General features: G+C 36.1%; 1 protein-coding gene across 1 annotated transcript in view; it reads right to left on the bottom strand.

Moving 5' to 3' along the window:
* Positions 1 to 1,362: 1,362 nt before the first annotated feature.
* Positions 1,363 to 24,155, bottom strand: part of TNFSF13B (TNF superfamily member 13b) — an 84,275-nt gene continuing 61,482 nt past the window's right edge. The window contains exons 4-7 of the mRNA XM_036831347.1: positions 19,094 to 19,150; positions 5,037 to 5,149; positions 4,799 to 4,949; positions 1,363 to 1,920 (exon numbers count right to left, since the gene is read on the bottom strand). Of these exons, the coding sequence (XP_036687242.1) occupies positions 1,808 to 1,920; positions 4,799 to 4,949; positions 5,037 to 5,149; positions 19,094 to 19,150 (434 nt within the window). The 3' untranslated portion in view covers positions 1,363 to 1,807. The remainder of the gene's footprint in view (positions 1,921 to 4,798; positions 4,950 to 5,036; positions 5,150 to 19,093; positions 19,151 to 24,155) is intronic.

The following is a 24,155-nucleotide window of genomic DNA, read 5'->3' as shown; positions in this document are numbered from 1 at the left end:
ATGTAAAATATTTATGACTTCAAATACTTTATATCATACCCTAACACATACTACTTTATAATGTTCTACAATTTATGCACCTAATTTTTTTTATCATTTTACTTAGTCTTTTTTTTAATTGAAGTATAGTTGATTTACAATATTGTGTTCATTTCTGTACAGCAAAGTGATTCAGTTATACATATATATACATTCTTTTCCATTATGGTTTAATCACAGGATATTGACTATAGTTCCCTGCATGCACCTAATTTTTAAGACAACATTCAGTGTTATGGAGAGAAACCAAAAGATGAGTAGTGTTAGACAAACAATCCAAAAATGAGGCAAAAGGCACTAACATTTTTTATTTGGCAATCTACTTAGCAGCAACACTAAGAAAATCTCTGACTTCCTTCTAGTATTGAAACTTCTACCTCACCTATCACTTCTTTTTTTATTACAATATTGTAAAACAGAATAAACTGCAAAGTGTATTTTATTTTAACCAAAAAGCCAAAACTATAGAAATCAGTTTTAAACAAAGTTTAATTTTAGGCACAAAATAAAAGTAATTTTGTTTTGAAAAAAATACCTTTAAAAATATTTTAATGTAAACTGGGGAAAACTAGTGTAGACCAGGGTCTATTTTTCCATCTGTTTAAACAATGAAGTAAACTGTTTAAACTGATGACATTTAAAAATATAAGCAAAACACATGACGTTATAAAAGATAAGTATTACAGCATTCTCAAAAATGAGTCTTTATAAAATGAAAATTAGGACAATGTCTTCTGGCATGTGATAATCTTTGGAACAAGCACATGGCATATAACATACTCAGGATGCCAAGAACTTTAATTAAACCTCAACTTCTGTAAAGCTAATAACATGAGTATTTTTTAAAGGCTGGGATATGTGAACTACAATACCAGCAGTTTAAAACAGAAGGATAGGAAATAAAGGGAAATGATATTACATTATTACAAATGTACTTATTAACTTCTATAGCAGATTTTATTTTTAGGTAAAAACACCTATAGTTATTTCTTTCAATTAATGCTTATATGCATGAATTGGAATTACCCTACATTAAAAGTTTCTGAAGTAACTGAAATTAGCTATAAAAAATACACCTAAGTGTAAACACATGAGAGAATTATTTCCCTCCTGTGAAAGATGTCCAGGAGTGTTCCAGCGGGTAATATATGATATTAGAGCTAAAAATTGCAAACTTGAAATAAACCTAAAAGACTTAAATAGTACCTATATCCTATTTTGAGTCCGATAGTTTAATATGATATTTAAATTTAAACTTTTAGTTACTTTTTCATGTATGGAATGCAAGATTTCTATACTTTTTTTTTTCTTTTTTTTAGTTTCCTCAATATTAACTGAAAAAGGAGAAAGGGTATTTAACATAAAAATAGAGGATAAATCCTGAGATTTCCCCCAAATGTCTTAATGTCCTACAGGCACGGGCGCTGTTCCATAGCAAACAGTGGGATACCATTTTTGAAGAAATGATTACTGCCCCTTTGAATCTTGTGCTTCTTCCAAGGTAAGAAACTATTGACTAAGGTGTTCAACATGGCATTATAGCGAAAAGTCTTTCTAGTTCTATTTTTCCTTAAACGGGCTCTAGTTCTTGTAATTCACATGACACACTTTGGCTGTGGTTGTCTTAAATTTCCTGTTTTGGTCTAGTTTCAGCAAACCAGGCTATGGTAACTACCTTTTTTTTTTTTTGGTATTTCCAGTTAAGTGTTTTCTCTTTAGAGGTACAAAGAAAGGGAGGAAAACAGCCACGCCAAGGTGTGTAAGTAGGTCACAGAAGTTTCAGTGCACCAAAAAACGTGCCGTCTCCATCCCGGGATATTTTAGCATCTTCGCGTGGTATTGCCAGTTGGAGTTCATCCCCTTCCTCCAGCTTTGCGATGCCTGGAAAAGAATGATTTGCAAGAACTTTAAGCAGGAAAGGAGGGGGAGGGGAGAACATTAAAGACAACTACTTTGTTTTGGAAAATAATAGTGACATAGGCATTCACCCTTCAAATTACACCAGTGGACTTCTAAACCAGTTATTATTTGCCTAAACACCCCCCCAAAAAAGTAAAAGAAACAAGCAGAAGGAGTTATAACAGACATAAATGGATGTGTCACCTACTGTTTGTAAAATGGAGAATCTAAACAGGAACCAAACATCTAACTATAAGAAAAAAAAGTTTAGGAATTCATAGCACGTCCCTTGATGGAAGGTTATATAGTTAAAAGTGGTTTTGCTTCATTTTATTGACATGGGAATCTTTAAAAAATAATGTTAAATAAAAATACAAAAAAATGAGCACACCCACGTATATATACTGCATAGTCTTAAATATACTTTCAAATGTGCATACAAAATGCATAAATTATTTAAAAGTGAAAAACAAAACACCACTTATTCACAAAGCACATCTGCTAACATAGTCTTTCTCTAGAGTACAAACTATGGGATGAGGAGTCATTTGGATTACTTTTATAGCCCTCTATAATTTGTGCTTCCATACTTGTTTTTACAATCAAAAGCAACAATGCAATTAGCTTCTCAAAACTGATCAACTAATCTGCATGCATGCGCCTAATTTACAATAATGCAGCCTGTGATTCAGGAATACAAAACACAACTCCGGAACTACACTCAGTATATCAGGTCATTCTTGACTCCATTTTAAAAGAAAAAGATAAAGAAAAAGAAAGAGGAGGAGGGGCAGAGAATAAAACCAAGGAAATAACAAAGGAAATAGCATCTAAATTGTCAGTACTTTCAACTAACAATTTTAAAAGTAGTTGCATTGTTTCATTAACATGCCATGAAAATGTATTTACAGGAACACATCTACGTTAACCTCTATTCCACTGTCAAGCCAAAGCACCTGGGTGTCCTGCAGCAATAGCCAGTGGGTGTTTATTTACTGAGCACCTCAGATATACCAGACACCTTCGTAGGCCCTCATAGGGCGGTGATCAGAATAACCAAAGCGTCTGTCTACAAGGATCTTGTTTTTTGTTAACAGACCAAGACAGACAACAAACAAAAGAACATAGTTTTAGGTATTGTTAAGGGTAAAGTGTACACTTTTAGGATTGGCAAGGCATTTGATGATTACATTAAGTAGTAGAAAAAAAAAAAGATTGAAGTTATCTGTTGAATGGATTAGTCAGTATCATAGAGATTGAAGATAATCTAATAATTTGACAAAGGCTATAGATCACAGATCATTAAGTAATACTAACTCTCAAAAAAAGTCTGTGTGAACCAACTACATTTCAAAGTAGGTTCTATTTAAAATTTCAACACTGAGTTATCGGCTATTTCAATTCTTCCAGATTATAGCAATCAGCTCTAACTTTTTCTACAATAAACACATTCAACTTGTTAATGAAATAATAAGATTCAGCTTCGTTGGGCTCCTCAAATGGACCATTTTAATATTTTCCAGATTATTATGGAAGCACTTTATACACATATACACCAATGTGTAGCTATTAATGGTTTCAAACAAATTCGTTCTAGAACAGATAAAGATTGAAAACCTGAAATTTCCTAGAAAACACTTTTCGTAAATACTAAGCTACTAGCACTGAGAAATATCTTTAAGGTCAAGTTAATTACTCTTAAAAAGTAAGGCACCTAGGAAATCTGGCTGAGAAAGTAACCATGAGGGGTTGATGATTAGAAACTTTGAAAAAGAGTGTGTTGTAAAGCTCTAAGTACTAATTAATGTAAATAAATATAACAGACTGAAGTGACCTCACCATTTATAAATATTTTGCAACACCAAAATACTGGTTACCACTGGCTGCAGGGAAACACTTCTCTTTGAAAATTAGGGAATTCCAATTCAGTAAACTTCCTCATCACCCTGTCAAAGCTATTTATGCCTGTGGATCCAGGATGACAATCGTCTCCATTATTGGGAACTATTTTGCTTTCTCACTTGTTTCATCGTGGCTTTGTCAGTAAACGCCTTCGGAATACAGTGCTTCAAATCGCACAGCCCCGTTGCACCCCATGTTCCACACTGTCATTCGCGCTAACTGTCTGGAAGGGAAGACATTCTTCGGGGTCCTGAATGGATGTGTCAAAATCACCAGAGAGAAATAAATGTGTCGAAGGCAGTTGTTTTTTTTTTCAGATACTGGCCTCGATTAATTTGAAATTATCCCAAGACACAATGAAGGCTCCGATGGCAATTACAGCCTAAACAGACCTGAAATGAAGCGAGCCTGCCCTTTCCCTTTTCTGAGTTGAAATGCAGCCTCACTCCTACACTTTCACATCCCAAACGCATCCACCTGGTGTCCATTGACACCAGCAAAGCCACTGTGCCACTGACCCTCAAACCGGCCAAAGGCACTTCTTCCGCAGGAGGTAAAGAAGAGATTCTGTGAGTCCCACTGGGGTCAGACCGGCTGGTTTAAACTAAGTTCTGTGCAGCCTAAGACAATGTGTACTTCCTCTCTGTGCCTCAGACCCCACCTCCCTTCCACAGGGAGGATTAAAGAAAGGGGCACAGGTAAAGTGCCTGGCACGTGGTTATCATTCTCTTATTATTCCAGCATTGTTATTACAGGTTGAAGAAAACCCAGCTTACGATTGTTCTAGTGTGGATTGCTGTGAAGTTACTGCCCTTTCTAAATGTATATAAAAATGATAAACCTATTAATAATGATTTTGTCTCTATTAAAACAGACTAGTTTATCATTCAAGATAATAAAAACCACACAGTATACTGAGGAATGTCTTTCTGGCTATGTATATAGAACTATTATTTACCAGCTGAATAACAGGAATTATTGGGTAGTGTTTCAGGCATATTTTGAATACATCGGAACAAAGTCACCAGACTCAATTCGTCCCCAAAGACATGGACTTTTTTCCTCTGTATTAGATGTCCCATGGCAAAGGTGTTATCGGTGTATAAAACCTGAGAAACAAACCAAAGAACTTTGTCAGAAGTCAGCACAAAATGGGAGGCATTGGACAGAGACAGCGGCATTAGGGCTGAACCTACCTGACCGTATATAAAGAAGTAACCCGTTTCTTTGACCAATATTTTATTCTCTCTTTCTTCTAGGGCTCTTCCTCTTTTAAAGCTGAGAAGCCACGGAACAAATGTGTAAGCTCCTACAATGAAGAGAATGATTTATAAGAAAAAAAAACTGAGAAAAGCAGTTTTTCACCTCCACTTAGCTGCTAAACTAAGTCTGAAACTTAGAGGAGAATTTCATCTTTTAAAAAAAGGGGAAAAGAAGAGAAATCACAATCCTCCACTGGTTTCTCAGCCATCATTTATATGCTCACCCAGGCAATTATCAGATACAGGAACTTGAAAGCAAACACTTCATATGTAATGTCTGGGGTTTTGATTTCTTCTGTATTTCAGCAATTTTCAAAATATAGTCTGGTCTGGATGGGACAGTTTGAGGCCAAAAAAATGGACAAACTGTCTCTGAATAACACACCAAGAGAAATTTTTGGTTCTCCTTTGATTCTGTTGGGGAGGAAGAGATTTTCCTCTACCCTTCTTGGTTCTTCTGGCTGGTCTAAGAATTAAACTGACATGAGACAGATCAACAGGAGAAAATCACACAAAAGTTTAATAATATGCATACATGGGAGAGTCCCAGGAAGACTGAGTAACTCCCCAAAGTGGGCAAAGCCCTCACTTTGAATACTATCTTCAGCTAAAGACAAAGGAGGATGTTGGGGGTACGGGTTCACAAAGAGATGGAAAAACAAATGTCTGCTGGGCCACCAGAGACGGTGGGACACAGAGTGGGCTCTGGTCGCTAAGCCCTATCAGAGTCTCCCCCACTACCCTCAGCCCATATTCTTTGCAGACGTCTCTCATGATGGCTCTGTTCTGGGAACAAGTCCTCTATCCAAATTCTTTTAGGCAGTTAAGGGGAGAGGTAACAAGAAAAACTTCCTGAGTCTTCTTAAAAATAATCGCTAAAAATAATCAGCCTAAATTAATCCTCATGTCAAAGAGACACATTTTGGGGCAGCAAATTTTGCTCCCCTCCAGTTCCCAGAGAGGAGGGAGTTTGTACGTGGAGAGTTTAGCAAAGAATATGGGGAGGAAGCCACCCTCTCCCCAACATGGCAATAAGACAGAGCTTAAGGAGAGGGAGAGAAATTACTGAGACGCAACCTCTCCTAGGAAATGGTCCAGGAATGTTGTGATAATCATCCGTAATGTTCAGGTTGAAGTGGTTTCTGTTCAATACACCAATTCTCCTCCACTATCCCTCAAACATCACTTGGGGAGTGGCAGGAGAGCCACGGTTCTCAAGAGTCGGATAAAGAGGCAGAGAGAAGACAGAGGCCAAAGAAATGCGTCAGCAAAAGGGGTGCAGATGGCTGAGCCGGAATGCCCACTGAAAGAGTAAACACTACTTTCCGGTGAATTCACAGGCTAAGATCACTGGATTTCCCACCATCATGTTATGCATATATTGGAGTAAGCAGCGGACCCTGAGGCTAGGGGCTGGGAAATTTGGGGTATAAATAAAATGGCATAAAGTAAGGGAAAAGAAGATTAGGGAAATGGCAGTACAAGAAAAAAATAGTAAAATGAAACTGTGGTAGTCTAAAATCATATAAAAAATGTTCCCATATAATTGGCAATGTTGGACCACATGTGTCCCCAAGCTTCACCTTGGTCATAACAAAAAGAGAAACAAAATCAATAATAAAATTCAGAAGTCTACAAGACGGTATGACAGAAGCTCAAGAAAAGAACAACTTGTCCTAGATTGAGCATAAAGGAAATTTTCCCCTGTGGATTTTCCTAAGGGGGCGCCCTAGGATGCAATAGTTGACAATGCTTTCATGTTCATAAATACAATTGCTAAGTGGACATGCCCACTTCAATGGTGTCCCCAAGGCAAAACCATCCTATTTGAACTTTTCCCAAATAGGATTCTCGAGGGAAGAATACAAAAGAAGAACCACATATTTTCTGAATATTTCTGAGGAATTAAGAGCCTGAGTGGTCCAACAAAGCCACTACACTGTGAATTCAAGTTACAATGAAACAATTCCTTAAGGCAGCCCTCCAAGATCACATTCCACAGACAGAGGGAGGGAGATGAGAGGGAGGGGTGGGTGGAGAGAGGAGAGAGGAAGCAGCAGGAGGGGACCCCACAGATCTCCACTCCTCTCCTGTGCTCCCCTGAATGGCTCCATCTCTCAGGAGGAGTGAATGCTTCCCCCGACACATGAGGCAGGTCTGATCCCCCCAATCTGCTGTCCACAAGGACGGTCTCTGAGAATCCATTTCCTTAAATGAAAACTCTCCAGTGCCACACACTGGGTAATGACAGTCCACGAATAAAGATCTCCTCATTTACAAATAACAGAGGTAATCTCATCATCACCTGTTTTTATAAAATATTATTTCAGTGAAAAGATTATGATGACGTAGTTTTAAATTCTGTTTAAATAAAGATCACGTGCCCAAAGCATTCTTTAAGGTAGAGTTCTGAAAACATGAGGAAAAATTAATATCGTGGTTGTTATTTTTGTAAAATGTAAGCTGATGACTGAACGTGATTGTTTTCATGGAAGTGATACTTATTTGGTATTCTGACCACAAAGGGCTTTCCTTCCCCTTCAAAACTATACACATCATAGACTCTAATTTCTCTGAGTTTGGGGACTGTTTCTGTTTGGTTCCCTGCTGTTTCCCCAGGGCCTAAAATGATACCTGGCCCACAGCAGATGCAGCAAATATTTATTGAGTTAACTAATTCAACTTTAAACATAAAATAATTCAAAATGGTGGGGTACTAGGCAATTAGTCACTAGCATTCGATTGTTTTTTAAAAGCATTTTATTACCTGCTTACTGAAACTCTTGGAAATGAAACACCCTCCACTATAGAGGTAATATGAACTCTTGAAATAAAACACATATTTCTAAAACTGCTTGTTTATATTCTGACTAGAGATATTTATTGACTAAAAAAACTTTTTTGCCATACTTGAAACTGATCCCCTATTTCTTTATACAATACTTATATCTATAAAATTAGGCAGTTCTTACCAAATTCCACTGCTGTATTGTCATAATAGAAAAAAAAAACAAGTAGTTATTAGGTTTGTATTCTTATTTACTCTTTTGCTTTTGGCATTTCATCATACCTCGCTGGAAATATTCTTATTAAAGAGAGAGAGAGTATACATTTACTTGTCTTTATATACTGTCTATGTGTCTCCTCCCAACCCCACCCTCACACATACGCGTGTGTGCACACACACACACACACACACACGGATTATACTCCATTAGGCCAAGGCAATTACTATGCTGTAGTCACAGCTGGAAACCCAGACGCCAAGAATGGCGCCTAGCACACAGTATGCACTCAATCAACATGTGCTGCTCAATGAATTTTTAATTTAAGAAAACAGACTGAACAATTAATTAAAAGCTAAAGTAATTATAAACTTAAGCATAAATGTTATAATATGTTTCTACACCTTTTTTTTTTTAATAAATTTATGTATTTATTTATTTATTTTTGGCTGTGTTGGGTCTTCGTTTCTGTGCGAGGGCTTTCTCCAGTTGTGGCGAGCGGGGGCCACTCTTCATCGCGGTGCGCGGGCCTCTCACTATTGCGGCCCCTCCCGTTGCGGGGCACAGGCTCCAGATGCGCAGGCTCAGTAGTTGTGGCTCACGGGCCTAGTTGCTCTGCGGCATGTGGGATCTTCCCAGACCAGGGCTCGAACCCGTGTCCCCTGCATTGGCAGGCAGATTCTCAGCCACTGCGCCACCAGGGAAGCCTGTTTCTACAGCTTAAAACTCACTTAGATTTTTTTGCCTGCTAGTTAGACCACAGATAGATGCTAACGAGAAAATATGCACTAAATGACTATCCATAGGATGCTTATCTAAACTAGTATGAATCACTCCTTATAATATTTAGGAATTTGGAAAGGAAAAATCTCAACGACCACAGATTCTTACATCTTCTCCTCATACACAGAAAAGCACTAAAGTCATTAAACTGAGAGTCTATGCTTTGCGATTAGCAGTCGTCTTTTGATGTTCGACTAAACATTTTTTTCCAGAAAAAAAAAAAAATTAGATATATCCAGGTTCCTCCCTTGCCTTTTTGGAACTGTTTCTCAGAGCTATCTGAGAGGCTGTCTCCCGGGCTATAGTCCTCAATAAGACACAGAATGAACTCCAACTCATAGATCTTATATTGTGCGTTTTTATTTCAGTCAGGGGAAGTAAATTCTAGGAGTATTAATGCTTAATTTTGCTAGTCAACAGCTAAAATACTGATATATCTTGGTATATAAAGTGTGAACTTCCCAGCTCCACTCAGCTTTAAATACTTGATATATTTAAATGTTTTGGAAAACTTAATAAATTACTGTGTACATTAATATGTGAAATTAAATAAAAATAATGCCAGTATTTAAATGTAAAAATAATTTACATGTATTTCTGAAAATGCCTGCTTTTGAAAGAGTAGATCTTTCCTGTACTGACATATATGAAAGACCTATAGATAAATTTAGGACGACAAATTTGTATAGGAAAATCAGATCTATTTCATTAATATTTGTTTTCTATTCTATTTTATGAATAGGAAATTTCCTCCCAAATATTTATACTTCCAGTGTTATTTCCCTCAGTAATTGAATATAAATGCTCCAGAGAGCAGCTGTCAATCACAGCTATCACATTTGGTTACTTCTCCTGATTTTCTATTTTATTATCTTAAAACTCCTGGAAATAGTTTTAAGGGAGAAGATACTAATAATATTTTTTGAAGATAGATTAAGTAAACCAATTTAAGAAATAGGGATTTTTAAAAAAGAAATAGGGATTTTTTTTTTTATTGAACAAATATAGTTTAGCAGTGAAATCCATGTAATCATATGCCTGATTCTGTAGATGAGGCAGGACTAGGACAATCAACAGAAACAGAAGCCAGACAGGAAGAGCCATGCAGGCTGAGCTACCAGAAGGGCAATGAGAAGCCCTGTAGGGGCTGTGAGCAGTGGGGAAAAAATGACTATATCTGTGTTTTAGAAACATCTCTATGTAGTTTCCAGGTAAGAAATGTGCAAAACTGGAGGCAAGGAAACCAGCCAAGGTGAGAGATGATGGTGGTTTATACTAGGATGGTGAAATGAAAATGAAGAAAAACAGATTAGTTCAAATTATATATATGAGGAATCACTGATAAAGTTTTGAGATTAACGTACTGACTTCGAGGAAGCAGTCAAGAATGACACCCAGAATTCTGGATTGAACAGCTGAAGACATGGTCAGCACTTACTGAAATAGGAGACACTGGAAAAAGACCAGACTTGGGGAAAAGTTCTAAAGAGTTCACGCTGATATGCCACCAAGATACTCAGGAAAAGATGTTAACTAGACAGAATTATATATAGGCTTGGATCTCGGAAAAGTCATCTGGGCTAAAGATCTACAGTTAAGCCATCACACATGCATGTTAAGTGACAACATAGGAGGATTTAGGAATGCCAAAGAAATAAGAATGAAGAGAATGGGACTGTGTCAGAGGTCTGAAAAACATCAATACTAAGAAATTTAAGAATAATCTGCAAAGAAGTTGAAAAAGCAGTGGCCAAAAAAGCTAGGAACATGGTTGGAGAAACAAGCCAAGAAAAGCACGTGTTTCAAAAAGAAGGGAATCAATAAGTGTCAAATTCTACTGTGAGATTAAATCTCATCATTGCCTGTATGAAATAATTATGTTGAAAAACAGAATAAACAAGAGACTTCCACTATCAATATGATTGTGGAAATCACATCTCTCCTTTTTTACCTCCTGTAAATCCTATGAAACATAGATGTGTGTTCTCCAAAATAACTGCAAGGGATGCCAAAAGCAACTGAGATCACACTGAAGCTGAGCATAAAAGTGAAGAGAAGAAGCAAAGGAAATAGTCAATGGCCTGGAAGCAGCAAAGTTCACATAGAGTCAGCAAAATCAACTCACTAAAGGTGATGAGTCCCTCACACACACACAGAAGTCTACAAACAAACAATACAGGAAATGTCAATATCAGCTAAAAGAATTTGGGAAATTAGGGAGGGAAAGTGCTCACTTAAATGAAAGTAAAAGTAAAAGTTTCAGAAGGGAAAATAGGTTTCATACAAAACAAAATGAGATGGAAATTAAAAAAAAGAGTTAAGAATTTGAGAAAAATTGTAAAACTATAGAATATAAAAGATAGGTAAAGAATTACCAGCATGTACATAATTGGAACCCAGAGAGACAAAACAAAAACAACAAAAAGTCAAGCAGAACAACCACTTAGAGCTACTGCAGAATTAAAAGTCCCATTATGTGTTAGGGAAAGTTGATTCAGAGTTTTATTAGTTTCTTATTGCAGCTGTAACAAATTACCACAAACTTAGTGGCTTAAAACAATACACATTTATTATCTCCCATCTGAAACAGCAGAAGTCTCACTGGGCAAAAATCAAGGTGTTGGCAAGTTGTGTTCTTTCTGGACACTGGAATGTCCATCCCTTGCCTTTTCCAGCTTCTACAGTCTGCCTGCTTTTCTGGGCTTGTGGCCCTTCCTCTTCCCAGACAGCAATCACATCATTCTGAACTCTGTTTTCATCGCCACATCACCTTCTCTGACTCTGACCCTGTTAACTCCCTCATAACAAGGATCTTTGTGATTATACTGGGACCACCCAGATAATCCAGGATAATATGCCCACATTCCTTATCTTAATCACATCTTCAAAGTCCCTTTTGCCAGGTGAGGTAATAAACTCACAGGTTTCAGGGATTACAGTGTGGACATGTCTGAGGAAATATATTTCTACCCACCACAATAGTCTACCTTCAGATATATAATAAAATAAGTATTGAAATTTTAAGGTAAATATATAATTCTTTGTGTAACTAGGCAAGATAGTCAAGCCACTTATGAGAAGAAAATTTTCTCTTACTTTAGTTTTCTTCAAAGTGCATATAATGCCAAAGGCAAAAGACAGTGGAGAAATTCCTACAAGTTACCCAGGTAAAGAAAGGGTAAACTGAGGATTTCATACCCAGGCATCTGTCCTTAAAGTATAAAAACTACAAGGAAACAGCTTTATTAATGTAAACACTAAAAGAGCATTGTTCTCCTGTGGCGATTTTGAATAAACTAGTAGAAAACGAAATTCAGGAAACTAAGATATGAATGAGGAAACCATAGCAAAAGGACTTGCAATGGGTATTGAATATATTTACTGTAAAAACACATAAAGAGGATGGTTTGATGATAAAGAATAAAACAGTTTTATGCCATGACAATGTAGAGATTATATAACTAGCAAATACTGGGAAGTAGTGGAGAAAAAAATGTTGACAGTAAATTCATCAATTGCCTCATTTGTAACAGCTGGGGCTCAAAGGATATAAATTAAAGTTGAGAGATCAAGTAATAGAAATATAAACATTGTAACAGTATGTAGATGATCATTAAGAAATATAATATCACTATCCAAAACATGGATGGTGGAGGACAGGAATGATAGAGAAAATAAAGAAAAATCATATTTAATTTTATTACAGACCAGAGTAGACAATCAATATATATTATCTAAAGATTTAATTATAGATGTCAGAGTAACATCATGAAAAATGACAGAGTAGAAAGCTCAAAAATAAGTCCCTTTGCGGAGGCAAGGGTATACAATGGAGAAAAGACAGTCTCTTCAATAAGTGGTGCTGGGAAAACTGGACAGCTACATGTAAAAGAATGAAATTAGAACACTCCCTAACACCATACACAAAAATAAACTCAAAATGGATTAGAGACCTAAATGTAAGACCGGACACTATAAAACTCTTAGAGGAAAACATAGGAAGAACACTCTTTGACATAAATCACAGCAAGATCTTTTTTGATCCACCTCCTAGAGTAATGGAAATAAAAACAAAAATAAACAAATGGGACCTAATGAAACTTAAAAGCTTTTGCAAAGCAAAGGAAACTACAAACAAGATGAAAAGACAACCCTCAGAATGGGAGAAAATATTTGCAAATGAGGCAACTGACAAGGGATTAATCTCCAAAATTTACAAGCAGCTCATGCAGCTCCATATCAAAAAAACAAACAACTCAATCCAAAAATGGGCAGAAGACCTAAATAGACATTTTTCCAAAGAAGACATACAGATGGCCACGAAGCACATGAAAAGCTGCTCAACATCACTAATTATTAGAGAAATGCAAATCAAAACTACAATGAGGTACCACCTCACACCAGTTAGAATGGGAATCATCAGAAAATCTACAAACAACAAATGCTGGAGAGGGTGTGGAGAAAAGGGAACCCTCTTGCACTGTTGGTGGGAATGTAAATTGCTACAGCCACTATGGAGAACAGTATGGAGGTTTCTTAAAAAACTAAAAATAGAATTACCATGTGACCCAGCAATCCCACTACTGGGCATATATCCAGAGAAAACCATAATTCAAAAAGACACATGCACCCCAATGTTCACTGCAGCACTATTTACAATAGCCAGGCCATGGAAGCAACCTAAATGCCCATCGACAGACGAATGGATAAAGAAGATGTGGTACATATATACAATGGAATATTACTCAGCCATAAAAAGGAACGAAATTGGGTCATTTGTAGAGACGTGGATGGATCTAGAGACTGTCATACAGAGTGAAGTCAGAAAGAGAAAAACAAATATCGTATATTAACACATATATGTGGAACCTAGAAAAATGGTACAGATGAACCAGTTTGCAGGGCAGAAATTGAGACACAGATGTAGAGAACAAACGTATGGACATCAAGGGGGGATAGTGGCATGGGGGGTGGTAGTGGTGTGATGAATTGGGAGATTGGGATTGACATATATACACTAATATGTATAAAATGGATAACTAATAAGAACCTGTTGTATAAAAAAATAAATAAAATAAAATTCAAAAATCAAAAAAAGAAAAAGAAAAAGAAAAGTCCCTTTGCTAAGGCAGCAATTAAGCTTGCAAGAACTTATAGAATCCATGTTTTTGGATATATGAAATCTAGTAAAAAACTTATAGAAACCAAGGGAGTGTTTAATGAAACAAGACGTAAATTTCAGTAAGAAAGTATTGTGGTATTTTTGCTTACTCATGTACCACCCCTCATTCTCCAGCTTAGTGGCAGCCATGGAGATGGTGGCCTGAGTTCCAGTTGGTGTCTTGCTGATGCCAGGAAGTGCAATACTCACTTTGTTCTCAAAACACTGTGACTCTGGATTTTGACCTGCCTGGACTTTCCCTCTAGATGGGAGCAGCTCCTCAGACTGATGTCAGTCAAAAGCTTTACAGAAATACACTACCTGTTGCCACCTGTAACAAGGAACAGTGGATAGGGCAGGCAGCAGACTGACAAAAAGCCTGAGAAGGATGAGGCTAAGGAGGAAGATACTTCAAGGAATAAGGGCTTTGAAGTGTTACCACATACACCAAGGAATCTGCAGTGGATTGTGCACGACCAGAGCAGGATGCATGTTCAGAAAACACCTGAAAGAACCCTAAGCTAACATCTCTAGTTGATCTTTGCTTTTTGCTCAAGCAGGATGGGAAGTCTAAGGCACAGTTGCTGGTAGCCTAGCTAAATGTTGAAGGAGTGCCCCAGACCAGAGATTATCTGCTCAGAAAAAGGGAGTTTGGTTTTTGTTGTTGGTGGTGGTTTTGGTTTTGGTTCCTGGCATTAAAGTAAATCTCTATCAGGATTAGGATTGGAGATAAAAGAATCTCCAACAGGATTACTGCAGAGATAACAGAAAAAAGACTTCAGTGACCACACAGAACAAGGAGTACAGTTTATTTTTTGAAAAAATATTTTGGAAAATTCAATAAACAAATGGACAACTGCAGCCCACACAATCAACAACAGCAAACCCTGGGGATGGGATTTCCAGAGTTACCACACTGTAATATTCAAATTGTCCAATTTACAAAGAAAAATATAAAGCATACAAACAAACAGAAAATTATGGACCATTCACAGGGAAAAACATTGGCAGAAACCATTTCTGAGGAAGCCCAGATATTGGACTTACTAGACAAAGATATTACATATTTTAAATGTTTAAAGAGCTAAAGGATACCATGGACAGAGAACTTAAGAAAACTGGGAGAAAAGTGTATGAACAAATAGACACTATCAGTTAAGAGATAAAAATTATTGTAAAAGGAACCAAACTCTTTCTTTAAAAAGAACTTGTGGAGCTAAAAATTAAAATAGCTGAAATAAAATTTTTACTGGAGAGGTTACACAGCAGACTTCACCAGGCAGAAGATGGAATCAGCAAACTTGAATACAGGACAGTTGAGATTATCCAGTCTGAGTAGCAGAAATAAAAAGGAATAAAAGGAAGTGAAAAGAGCATAAAGGACCCATAGGACACTCTCAGTCAGACTAATATATGCATTATAGGAGTCCCAGAAGAAGAAGAGAAAATGCAGAAAGAATATTTGAAAAAATAATGGCCAAACTCTTCCCAACTTTGTAGAAAGAATGAATCTACATATCCACAAAGCTGAATGAATTTCAAGGAGAATAAACTTAAAGAGATCCATACCAAGATGCATTATAACTAGCAGCTGAAAGACAAAGGCAAGCACAGAATTTTGAAAGTAGCAAGAGAAAAGCAATTCCTCAAGTACAAGGGATGCTCCATAAGATTAACAGCTGATTTCTTACTTGAAATTATGTAATCAAAAGGCAGTGGGATGACATATTTAAGGTTCTGAATGAGGAATTATGCCAGTAACATGGTAGAGTAGGGAGACTTACCCCTCATCCCTCCACAGAAATGCTGATTTAACAATAATATTGTTATCAAAATACCGTGAAGAGACATTCAGGATCCAGCTAAGAAGTAGAAGCAGCCTAGAGGAGCACAAACTGAGAAGCAGTCATATTTATACAGGTAAGAAAAGCAATTTCAGTTTACTCACATCAGTCCCTCCTCCAAATAGGCTTAGCTCCACCCCAAGAAGACTGCCTCAGCCCATGATTCTCGCATGGAGGGATGGTGAGGTTGGACTGTGTACAAGGCCTCATGGCCTCCCAGGGTGCCTTCTGAGGAACTGGTTTCTATCTTGCCTCATACTGAGCACTGAACAATCAAAAGATCTTGGTCCCTTGAGACAGTTAGAAACAAAAAAGGGGAGTGCATCCCCTTATAGTCAGCAATTTTTTTGTCATGATTGTGGAAAAGCAGAGAACTGATACTTTTCCTCAGGAGGGAAGGAAGGAGGCAAAGGGGCTTTGCTCCCAGCCTTAGAGTGACTAACACTGAGCACTGCTGACAGTGAAAGTGTATCCCAGTCAAAATCAGTCCAAGAAGATGGGGAGAAGTAGCTGCTTCTTCAAATGCACAGACAACAAAGCAAATCTACAAGGAATATGAGGAATCGAGAAAACACAACACAAAGGAAGAAAAAAAATCTCCAGTAAACAACCTGAGAGAAATGGCTATAATGAGTTGTAAATCACTTTCAACTCTAGTAAATATAAAAGCTAAAAGACAAAAGTATTTTTTAAAAAAAGAATTATGACTACAATAATGTGTTAATACATACACAAGATAAGCAGATGTAAGTTGTCACATTAACAAGCTAAAGTGTAGGGGAGGGAGAAGTAACAGTGCAGTTCTGGCATAAGATCAAAGTTAAGTTGTTATTAGCTTAAAGTAGACTATTATCACTAGGTTGTTTTATGTAAACCCCATGGTTAGCAGAAATAAAAACCTGTAGTAGATACACAAAATGTAAAGAGAATCAAAGCATACCACTACAAAAAATAATCAAAGAACACAGAGAAAGACATTAAGAGAGGAAGAAAGGAAAAAATGAACTGAAACAGCCAGAAAACAATTAACAAAAGGGAAATAATAAGTCTTCACTATCAATAATTACTTTAAATGTAAATGGATTAAATTCCCCAGTCAAAACACATAGAGTGGTTGAATGGATTGGAAAGAACAAAATCCAACCATATGTTGCCTACAATAGACTCACTGTAGCTTTAAGGACACACATAGACTGAAAGTGAAGGGTTGGAAAACAATATGCCATTCAAATGGTAAACAAGAAAGAAGAAGTGGCTTTTCTTAAATCAGACAAAATAGACTTTAAGTCAAAACCTGTCACATGAGACAAAGAGGGTCATTATGTAATGATAAATGGATCAATTCATCAAGGGGATATAACAAATATAAATATATATGCACTCAACAGTGGAGCTCCTAAATTTGTAAAACAAATATTAACAGATCTGAAGGAAGAAATAGACAGCAATACAACAACAATAGGATAATTCAGTACCCCATTTTCAACAATGGATAGATCACCCAAAAGAAAATCACACACACACACAGGATATAGCATACTTGAACAACCCTACAGACCAAACGAGCTTAACAGATACATAGAGAACATTCTATCCTACTGTAGCAAAATATACATTCTTAAGTGCACAAGGAAAATTCTCTAAGATGGATGAAATGTTAGGACACAAAATAAGTCTTAACAAATTAAAGAAGACTGAAATCATATCAAGCATCTTTTCCGACTAAAATGGTATGAAACCAGAAATCAGTAACAGGAGAAAATTTGAAAAACTCACAAATATGTGGAAATTAAACAATACACTCCCGAACAACCAGGGAGTCAAAAAAGAAATCAAAAGGTAAATCAAAAAATATCTTAAGACAAATAAAAATGAAAACACAACATACCAAAACTTACAGGATGCAGTACTGCTGAAATGTCCACACACACTAACATTTACATGTTCAAGGTTTACTGTCATCATAACACATCAGCCCAAATGGCAAAGCACCCAGATAAGCACCCAGATCTTCCAAGGAGGATCAATGTAGAGCAGCCACCACACCAGGAAGATCACAACACTCTGTGAAATTCAAGCTCACAATGGAGTAGCAGCTGCATTTTTTTGCATGATTTACAGCATTTTTGGTTTTGGCCAAATGTGTAAAACAAACCTTTTCCAAGTTATATTTTTTAATTGGTCCTTAGGGTCTTCTTCTGGCTCTATCTTAATTCTTAGGGAACAATTTGCTACCTAATAAAAGTTGCAAACATATGACTTTGGAAAATGCAGAACAATAAATAATAAGAGAATTTCAAGTATTTTAGTATTTGGGTTACATTTAGGATAATTAAGTCACATAGAAGAATACAGATGAAAGATAGCATTCCCAGGAATCATTGCAAAGGCCAATCCAAAGTCATTATCTTTCTTGTGTCTCCACTCCTGGCCCCCAGCTTAACTTCCTGACACTTCTGAACTCCCCCTTGTGGTTCACAACTCAAATATTCCCTTGCCCCCCACCTGCTTTATTTTTCTCCATACCATTTAATTTTATCATTCTACATTTTACTCATTCATTTGTTTGCTTTTCTGTTTTCCCTTCATGAGAAGGTAAATTCCATAAAAATGAGGACCTATATATATGTTTCACTGCTGAGCCCCAATACCCACACAGTAACTGGAACATTGTATGTTTTTAACCAGTATATGTAAAATATAAAGCAATAATTTCACACTGGAGATTTATCACAAAAATGTTATACTTATTTGTACATATACTTATTGATAAATTAATATAAAATGTATGTTCAGTTTTATCTTCATCCTATTGTAATATTCTACAACCTAATATAACAGAGAATGAATATTTGTGAAGAGGATCTTGAGGCACCATAGAAGCCAAAATCATTTCTAAATAATAAAATACTGAATTTGATTTAGTACTGATTTTGTTTTATCATGTGCTACTTATTTAAAATTTGTACGTATTAGTATCCTTAAGGTAATTCTCTTTGTTAGGTTATTACATTAGCCTAAACATTTACTCCCCAATCATTTTAAATAAATGTATTATTTTAAATCTGATTGTAAGAAATTTTGAGGCAGATAGGTGATTTGAGATGGAGTTTGAATACAATCTTTAGACTTGAAATGAACAGGTAATTGGACTGAATTGAATTCTAAGTGGAAACGTTCCTGGGAATATTTTATTACCTTTTCGTATGGTAGGCGTGTCACTGTCTGCAATCAATTGCAAGCAGTCTTGAGTGACTGAAAAGCAAAAATATATCATTTTAGTTACTTGAATAGAAATAGTAAGGGAATAAAGATGACCAAGAATACAAAGCTGTAAACCCACTCTTCCAGTGACACCAAATCAGTTATACTTTCTATATTGCCTGTATGCTGTTCTTAAAATTACTTTAGGAAATGTGCCCACAGGTTCTTAATATAACTTGTATTTGAAATACAATATGTACTTGAAATTCAAGCTTTAGAAAAACTCTATATGCTGTTGAAATACAGTAAGTATATCATCTGAACAGTTTAGCTTAACTTATTCTAAAATGTTATGCCTGTATAGAAAGCAAGTTTAGCCACTGTCATTTGTTTTTCAATTCTCTCAAATACACAAGCCAAATCATCAGATTACTCTAAAATGATTTTCCGTTTTAAAAAATCTAACATTAAGTAATAACTCACTAGTACTGAAAATACCACTATTAACATTACTGAAAATAAAAATAATTGCTAAAATGCATTGAGCTAATATAAATCCAGGCAACTTCACAAAAATCCCAAGATTTACATACTGGAAACTACGTCATGGAAAGTGTAAACAACTTGTCCAGTCCCCAGGGATAGAAAGTGACAGGGCCAGAATTTAATCACGCCTGTTTCACTCTGGAGCTGAAGTCAGGCTTTTGGTAAAATGTTTTGGACTAGAAAGAGAAAGAGAGCTACAATGTCATTTTAAGATAAAATGGAAGATTTCCCTGAGACTGCATCACCAGTAAAGCTTCTGGGAAGCATTAATTCACATCACACATCACATATAGAATATTACACAGAGTATTCCAAAGAATACATAACTACTCTATTAAATAAAGACAATGCCTTCAGGTAAAGGCAAAATAGGTACACTGCCTGTAGGAAAAGAAAACAAAGCAGTAAATATCTATGAAAAATATGGAACATGAACCTAAGTGTGCCTATTTTAAATTAAGAAAATATTAGTTTAGATCGTTTATTATATAGCAAGTAGTTTATTCTGCGTTGAAGTAATGCTTTAAAAACATGCTTCGCAATGTATACATTTTAGGAGCTTATTAACAGAGTGGAGAGTTCCTGCTGCAAGTCACTAATGGAAAACATGGAATAACAGATGTAATAATTATGTAATATTCTGAAGCTGTGCAAATGCATAGGCCTAAAAAGAATACTGTTACAGGCAGTGATCACATACGAAAATCCGTTAAGAAATTTCCCTTGGTATTTAAAGGTGGAACTACAATGTTAAAAACTGCAATTCCTTTATAACCATGAGACTTTTCTAACACATTTTTATGTTAATGTGATGGTCTGGATAGGAGCAGAACATTTTGGCCACTTTGTGGTTCTTTTATTGACCTGGAAAACAATGGCAGCGATATCTATGCCACAGGGAAATGTGACTCATTACTGCAGTTACTGTGGCAGACCCTCTGCCACAGAAAATATGGAAAAGCATCATAACAGGCAGAATAGCTGTGAATAAGGACAGCTTGAAAGAAAGGAACAACAGAACATCCAAAGCAGCCAAAGTCTGAAAAGCACAAGGTCCAGAGTCACCATATTAAACCTATTTTTCTAACAAACACTTCTTGAGGAATTACTACATACAAGGCACCACGATAAGTTTTGTGAGGGATGCAAGGGCCCATCAGAGCATGAAAAGCTCTAATCTTTCCTCCACAATGAAAAAGAAGAGGATCTTGATGAAAGTCAAAGTTCAATTTCCAAATTTTCCATCTTTCCTTTGTCGTGTGCATGCATATTGTAAAGATTAAGTGAGATAAGACATCTGAAACATTTAGTACTGTACTTGGGACATAATAATTGTAAAGTCAATCTTGGCTATTATTAGTGGTATTGTTCTTAGTAGCATCGAACCAAATAAACTGGGAACATGAGGGAAGGACATTAGGAGAGCAAGAAGACCAAGTGAAGCTGATAAAGGGCCCAAGGAAATACTAGAAATACTATTCCTTTCTTTCTTTTGGCCACGCGAGGCACCTGGGATCTTAGTTCCCCAACCAGGTATCCAACACTTGCCCCCTGCACCCCTGCAGTGGAAACGTGGAGTCTTAACCTCTGGACCTCCAGGGAAGTCCCTAGAAATACTATTCCAATTAGCCCTCTCCTTGACTGTTTCCACGGACTCCTGTAGGAGACGTACCTTTTCTATTTAGACAGAAAGGGGTTTACCTAATGAGTGCTGCCTGGAAACTACCAAACTGATATGAAAATATCTGAATTTTAATCTCCAAAGCCCAACTAAAACTTGGCCACAACCTACACATTGAAAAACTATGGTCTATTCTATCACACAGTAGCAGAAATCTAACTTTTAGAAGAAAATACACTATGGAGAGAAATTTTTATTTCATGAAATACTCTTCAGAAAAGAAAATGAGATATTAAAATGACAGTTCAAGAGTAGTGTTTGAATTATACTCACTAAAGCTAGTGCTATTCATTAGTTTTCCTTATTCCAGAGAAAGTCACTGGGCTTTTCAAAAAGACAAATTCTTGGAAATAAGAACAGGACTTTCCATCCTGTCCTCATTAGATGCTGTTCAGGTCCCATCAACCCTATCAGTGCTACTTACCTCTTCAGCTTTCAACTCTTCCTTTTAAGGAAATTTGATATCTATTATCAACTTATCTCCAGTTCAGTCTTTTAGGACTCTCTTTCCAATTCAACATAGATCTGATTTTAGACTATAGATTATTGCTCACAAAAAGTTGGCCAAAAGAGAGCAGTACTGTTTTTGTATCTCCCACTAGCATACATAGCTAACCACAAGAGTTTTGAGAATGCATAGTCTAATATAAGAAACATAATATTGATAACAATTGTAGTATTAATTGACTGTGTTTGGTTTTCAAATGTCTTTCACACATCTTTCCTGCTGCTACAATTGAGGGGAATTATACAAGAGTTTGAGAATGGTTTATCTTTTTAACTAAGCAAGGCAGTAGCATACATTAAAACATTTCTGTGTCAATAGGGAGACACATATTTCTAAATATATATATATGTAGGTATAATATTTCATATTATAATGATGTGAGAACCACAGATAATTAATCTTAAGTACATTTTTACAGCATAAGAAAATTTACTCATAATATTAAACCATGTGAAAAATATTTCTAAAAACAAAACATTATATTGATGACAAAACTAGCTTACAAAAGAGAATTCCTAAAATAAGAACTTTTAGACAAAAGTCATTTGTTATTGATCAATATTTGATACAATAAAATCCAACCAACTTCATAATTAGAATAGTGGTTGGACTGATTGAGATTGAAAGCCACCTTTTAATCAGGAAAAGAGATTTATAGGTTTATGGAATTGCTAATATCTGTTGTATTGTTTCCTGTGTTGGAACCAAACCTTTTCAAACTGGAATCCAGTTTACTATACATTATTTCAACAAAGCTAAATCTAATAGAAACTACCGTAAATAATGCAATTATTGCAGATTATGCGTGGTTCCCATGAAAAGCATCCCACAATGAGCTTTTCCCATTACTCGTGTCCTATCCATATGACCTACACCCACTAACTCCCATAGTTCTCACTCATCTCATTCAAGAAGCTTCGTCTAAGCTCTTCAGTCTGAATGAGATGCCCTTCCTTCATCTTCTTTTATCTTTCTTCTTTTTTCTGTTGTCTTACTTATTACATTGTACATTTTTCAAGAATGAGGACTCTGAAGATGATGTCTGTCTTCATTTCTGTAGAGCTTTCATTCAGTATACGGAAGTCATGACAAATGTAGGAGTTGGAATTTTCTTGAGCTAGTTTTGAATAAATCATCAGTGGCTGGAAAAGTTTAATTAAGAGAAATCCCTTAAAGATCTAAATATTGACCTAATGCTGGACATAGATTTATGAAGAAGTCAAAGAAATCATGGTTTTAGGATAAACATTTCTACTGGAATGGGAAGACAAAATTTTAGGGGTGGAAACTGGATTATAAAGTTTTATTTGATCAGGGATAAGCAGTTTGTGTAACTGGCAACATTTATTAAGTTACTTATTGGTAACTTACAAAAACAATGAATTGAGAGAGTCTTGAAAGAATTTCTAGGGAGCTAGGTTGAGAAGTCTGTATTTGACTTACTAGAAAATAGAAAAAATATTAGGAATTCTTAATCTTGAGAGGGGCTTGCCTGATACATGTTGTGCTTGAGAAAGATCATACATGTGTCTATGTGTAGAACGAATTGCTGTACAGGAAGAATGAAAGCCAAGGTTCAGCTCTTGACTGGTAATAAATATAATATGTGGGTGATTTGGTCTAAAATGCAATTATAGAAGTGGAGCACCCAAGACAAACTGTGAAAAAAATTTAAAAGTTTCTGACTAATGAGTATATGTGTTTGAAGGAGAATGAAAAACTAATAATAAAAGCAGGTTTTCAATTCTGGGGAATTCACAAAGATGGCAGCACTATAATGGCCCTGGGGAAGTAAGAAAGGGGTGCTGCATTTTTGGAGGGCTTGGAATGCAGTTGATAAGGTAGAAATAAATATAACTGATAGAAGTAAAGAAATATATTTGAATTGAAGATTTTCTATGTGTATATGTGCACAGAAGGAGTCTTGACATGAACTGCAAGTTGCCATGTACCACTCATAATATAATCATGTTCTATGGCTAAAGTAAGGCAGGATATGTAAGATGGCAGCCCTCTGGTAGCCTCATAAGAGTTAAGCAACAAAGACAAAAAAAAAAAAAAACCCAAAATACCATCTTCATCTAATGTTGTTTAATTTTGCAAATGATCAAATATTTTAACTTAAAATTACCAATTTTATAGTTGTCATCATCGCCACAGGATATGTTTTTTCTTCGGTCATGACTTTTTTGCATTATTTTAGGATATTTCACTTTATTAATGATGCATATTCAGAAGGCACTGGGTATCGCTAACTTACCAGTGAAGGACATTAGCTTCATAACACAACGTGCAAACAGGTCTGAAGTCAAGGACGGTAA

Source organism: Balaenoptera musculus, chromosome 18, assembly GCF_009873245.2.
Source record: "Balaenoptera musculus isolate JJ_BM4_2016_0621 chromosome 18, mBalMus1.pri.v3, whole genome shotgun sequence".
Taxonomy (NCBI): Eukaryota; Metazoa; Chordata; class Mammalia; order Artiodactyla; family Balaenopteridae; genus Balaenoptera; species Balaenoptera musculus.
The sequence above is the reverse complement of the archived record's forward strand: the minus strand, read 5'-3'. Positions and strand labels throughout refer to the sequence as shown.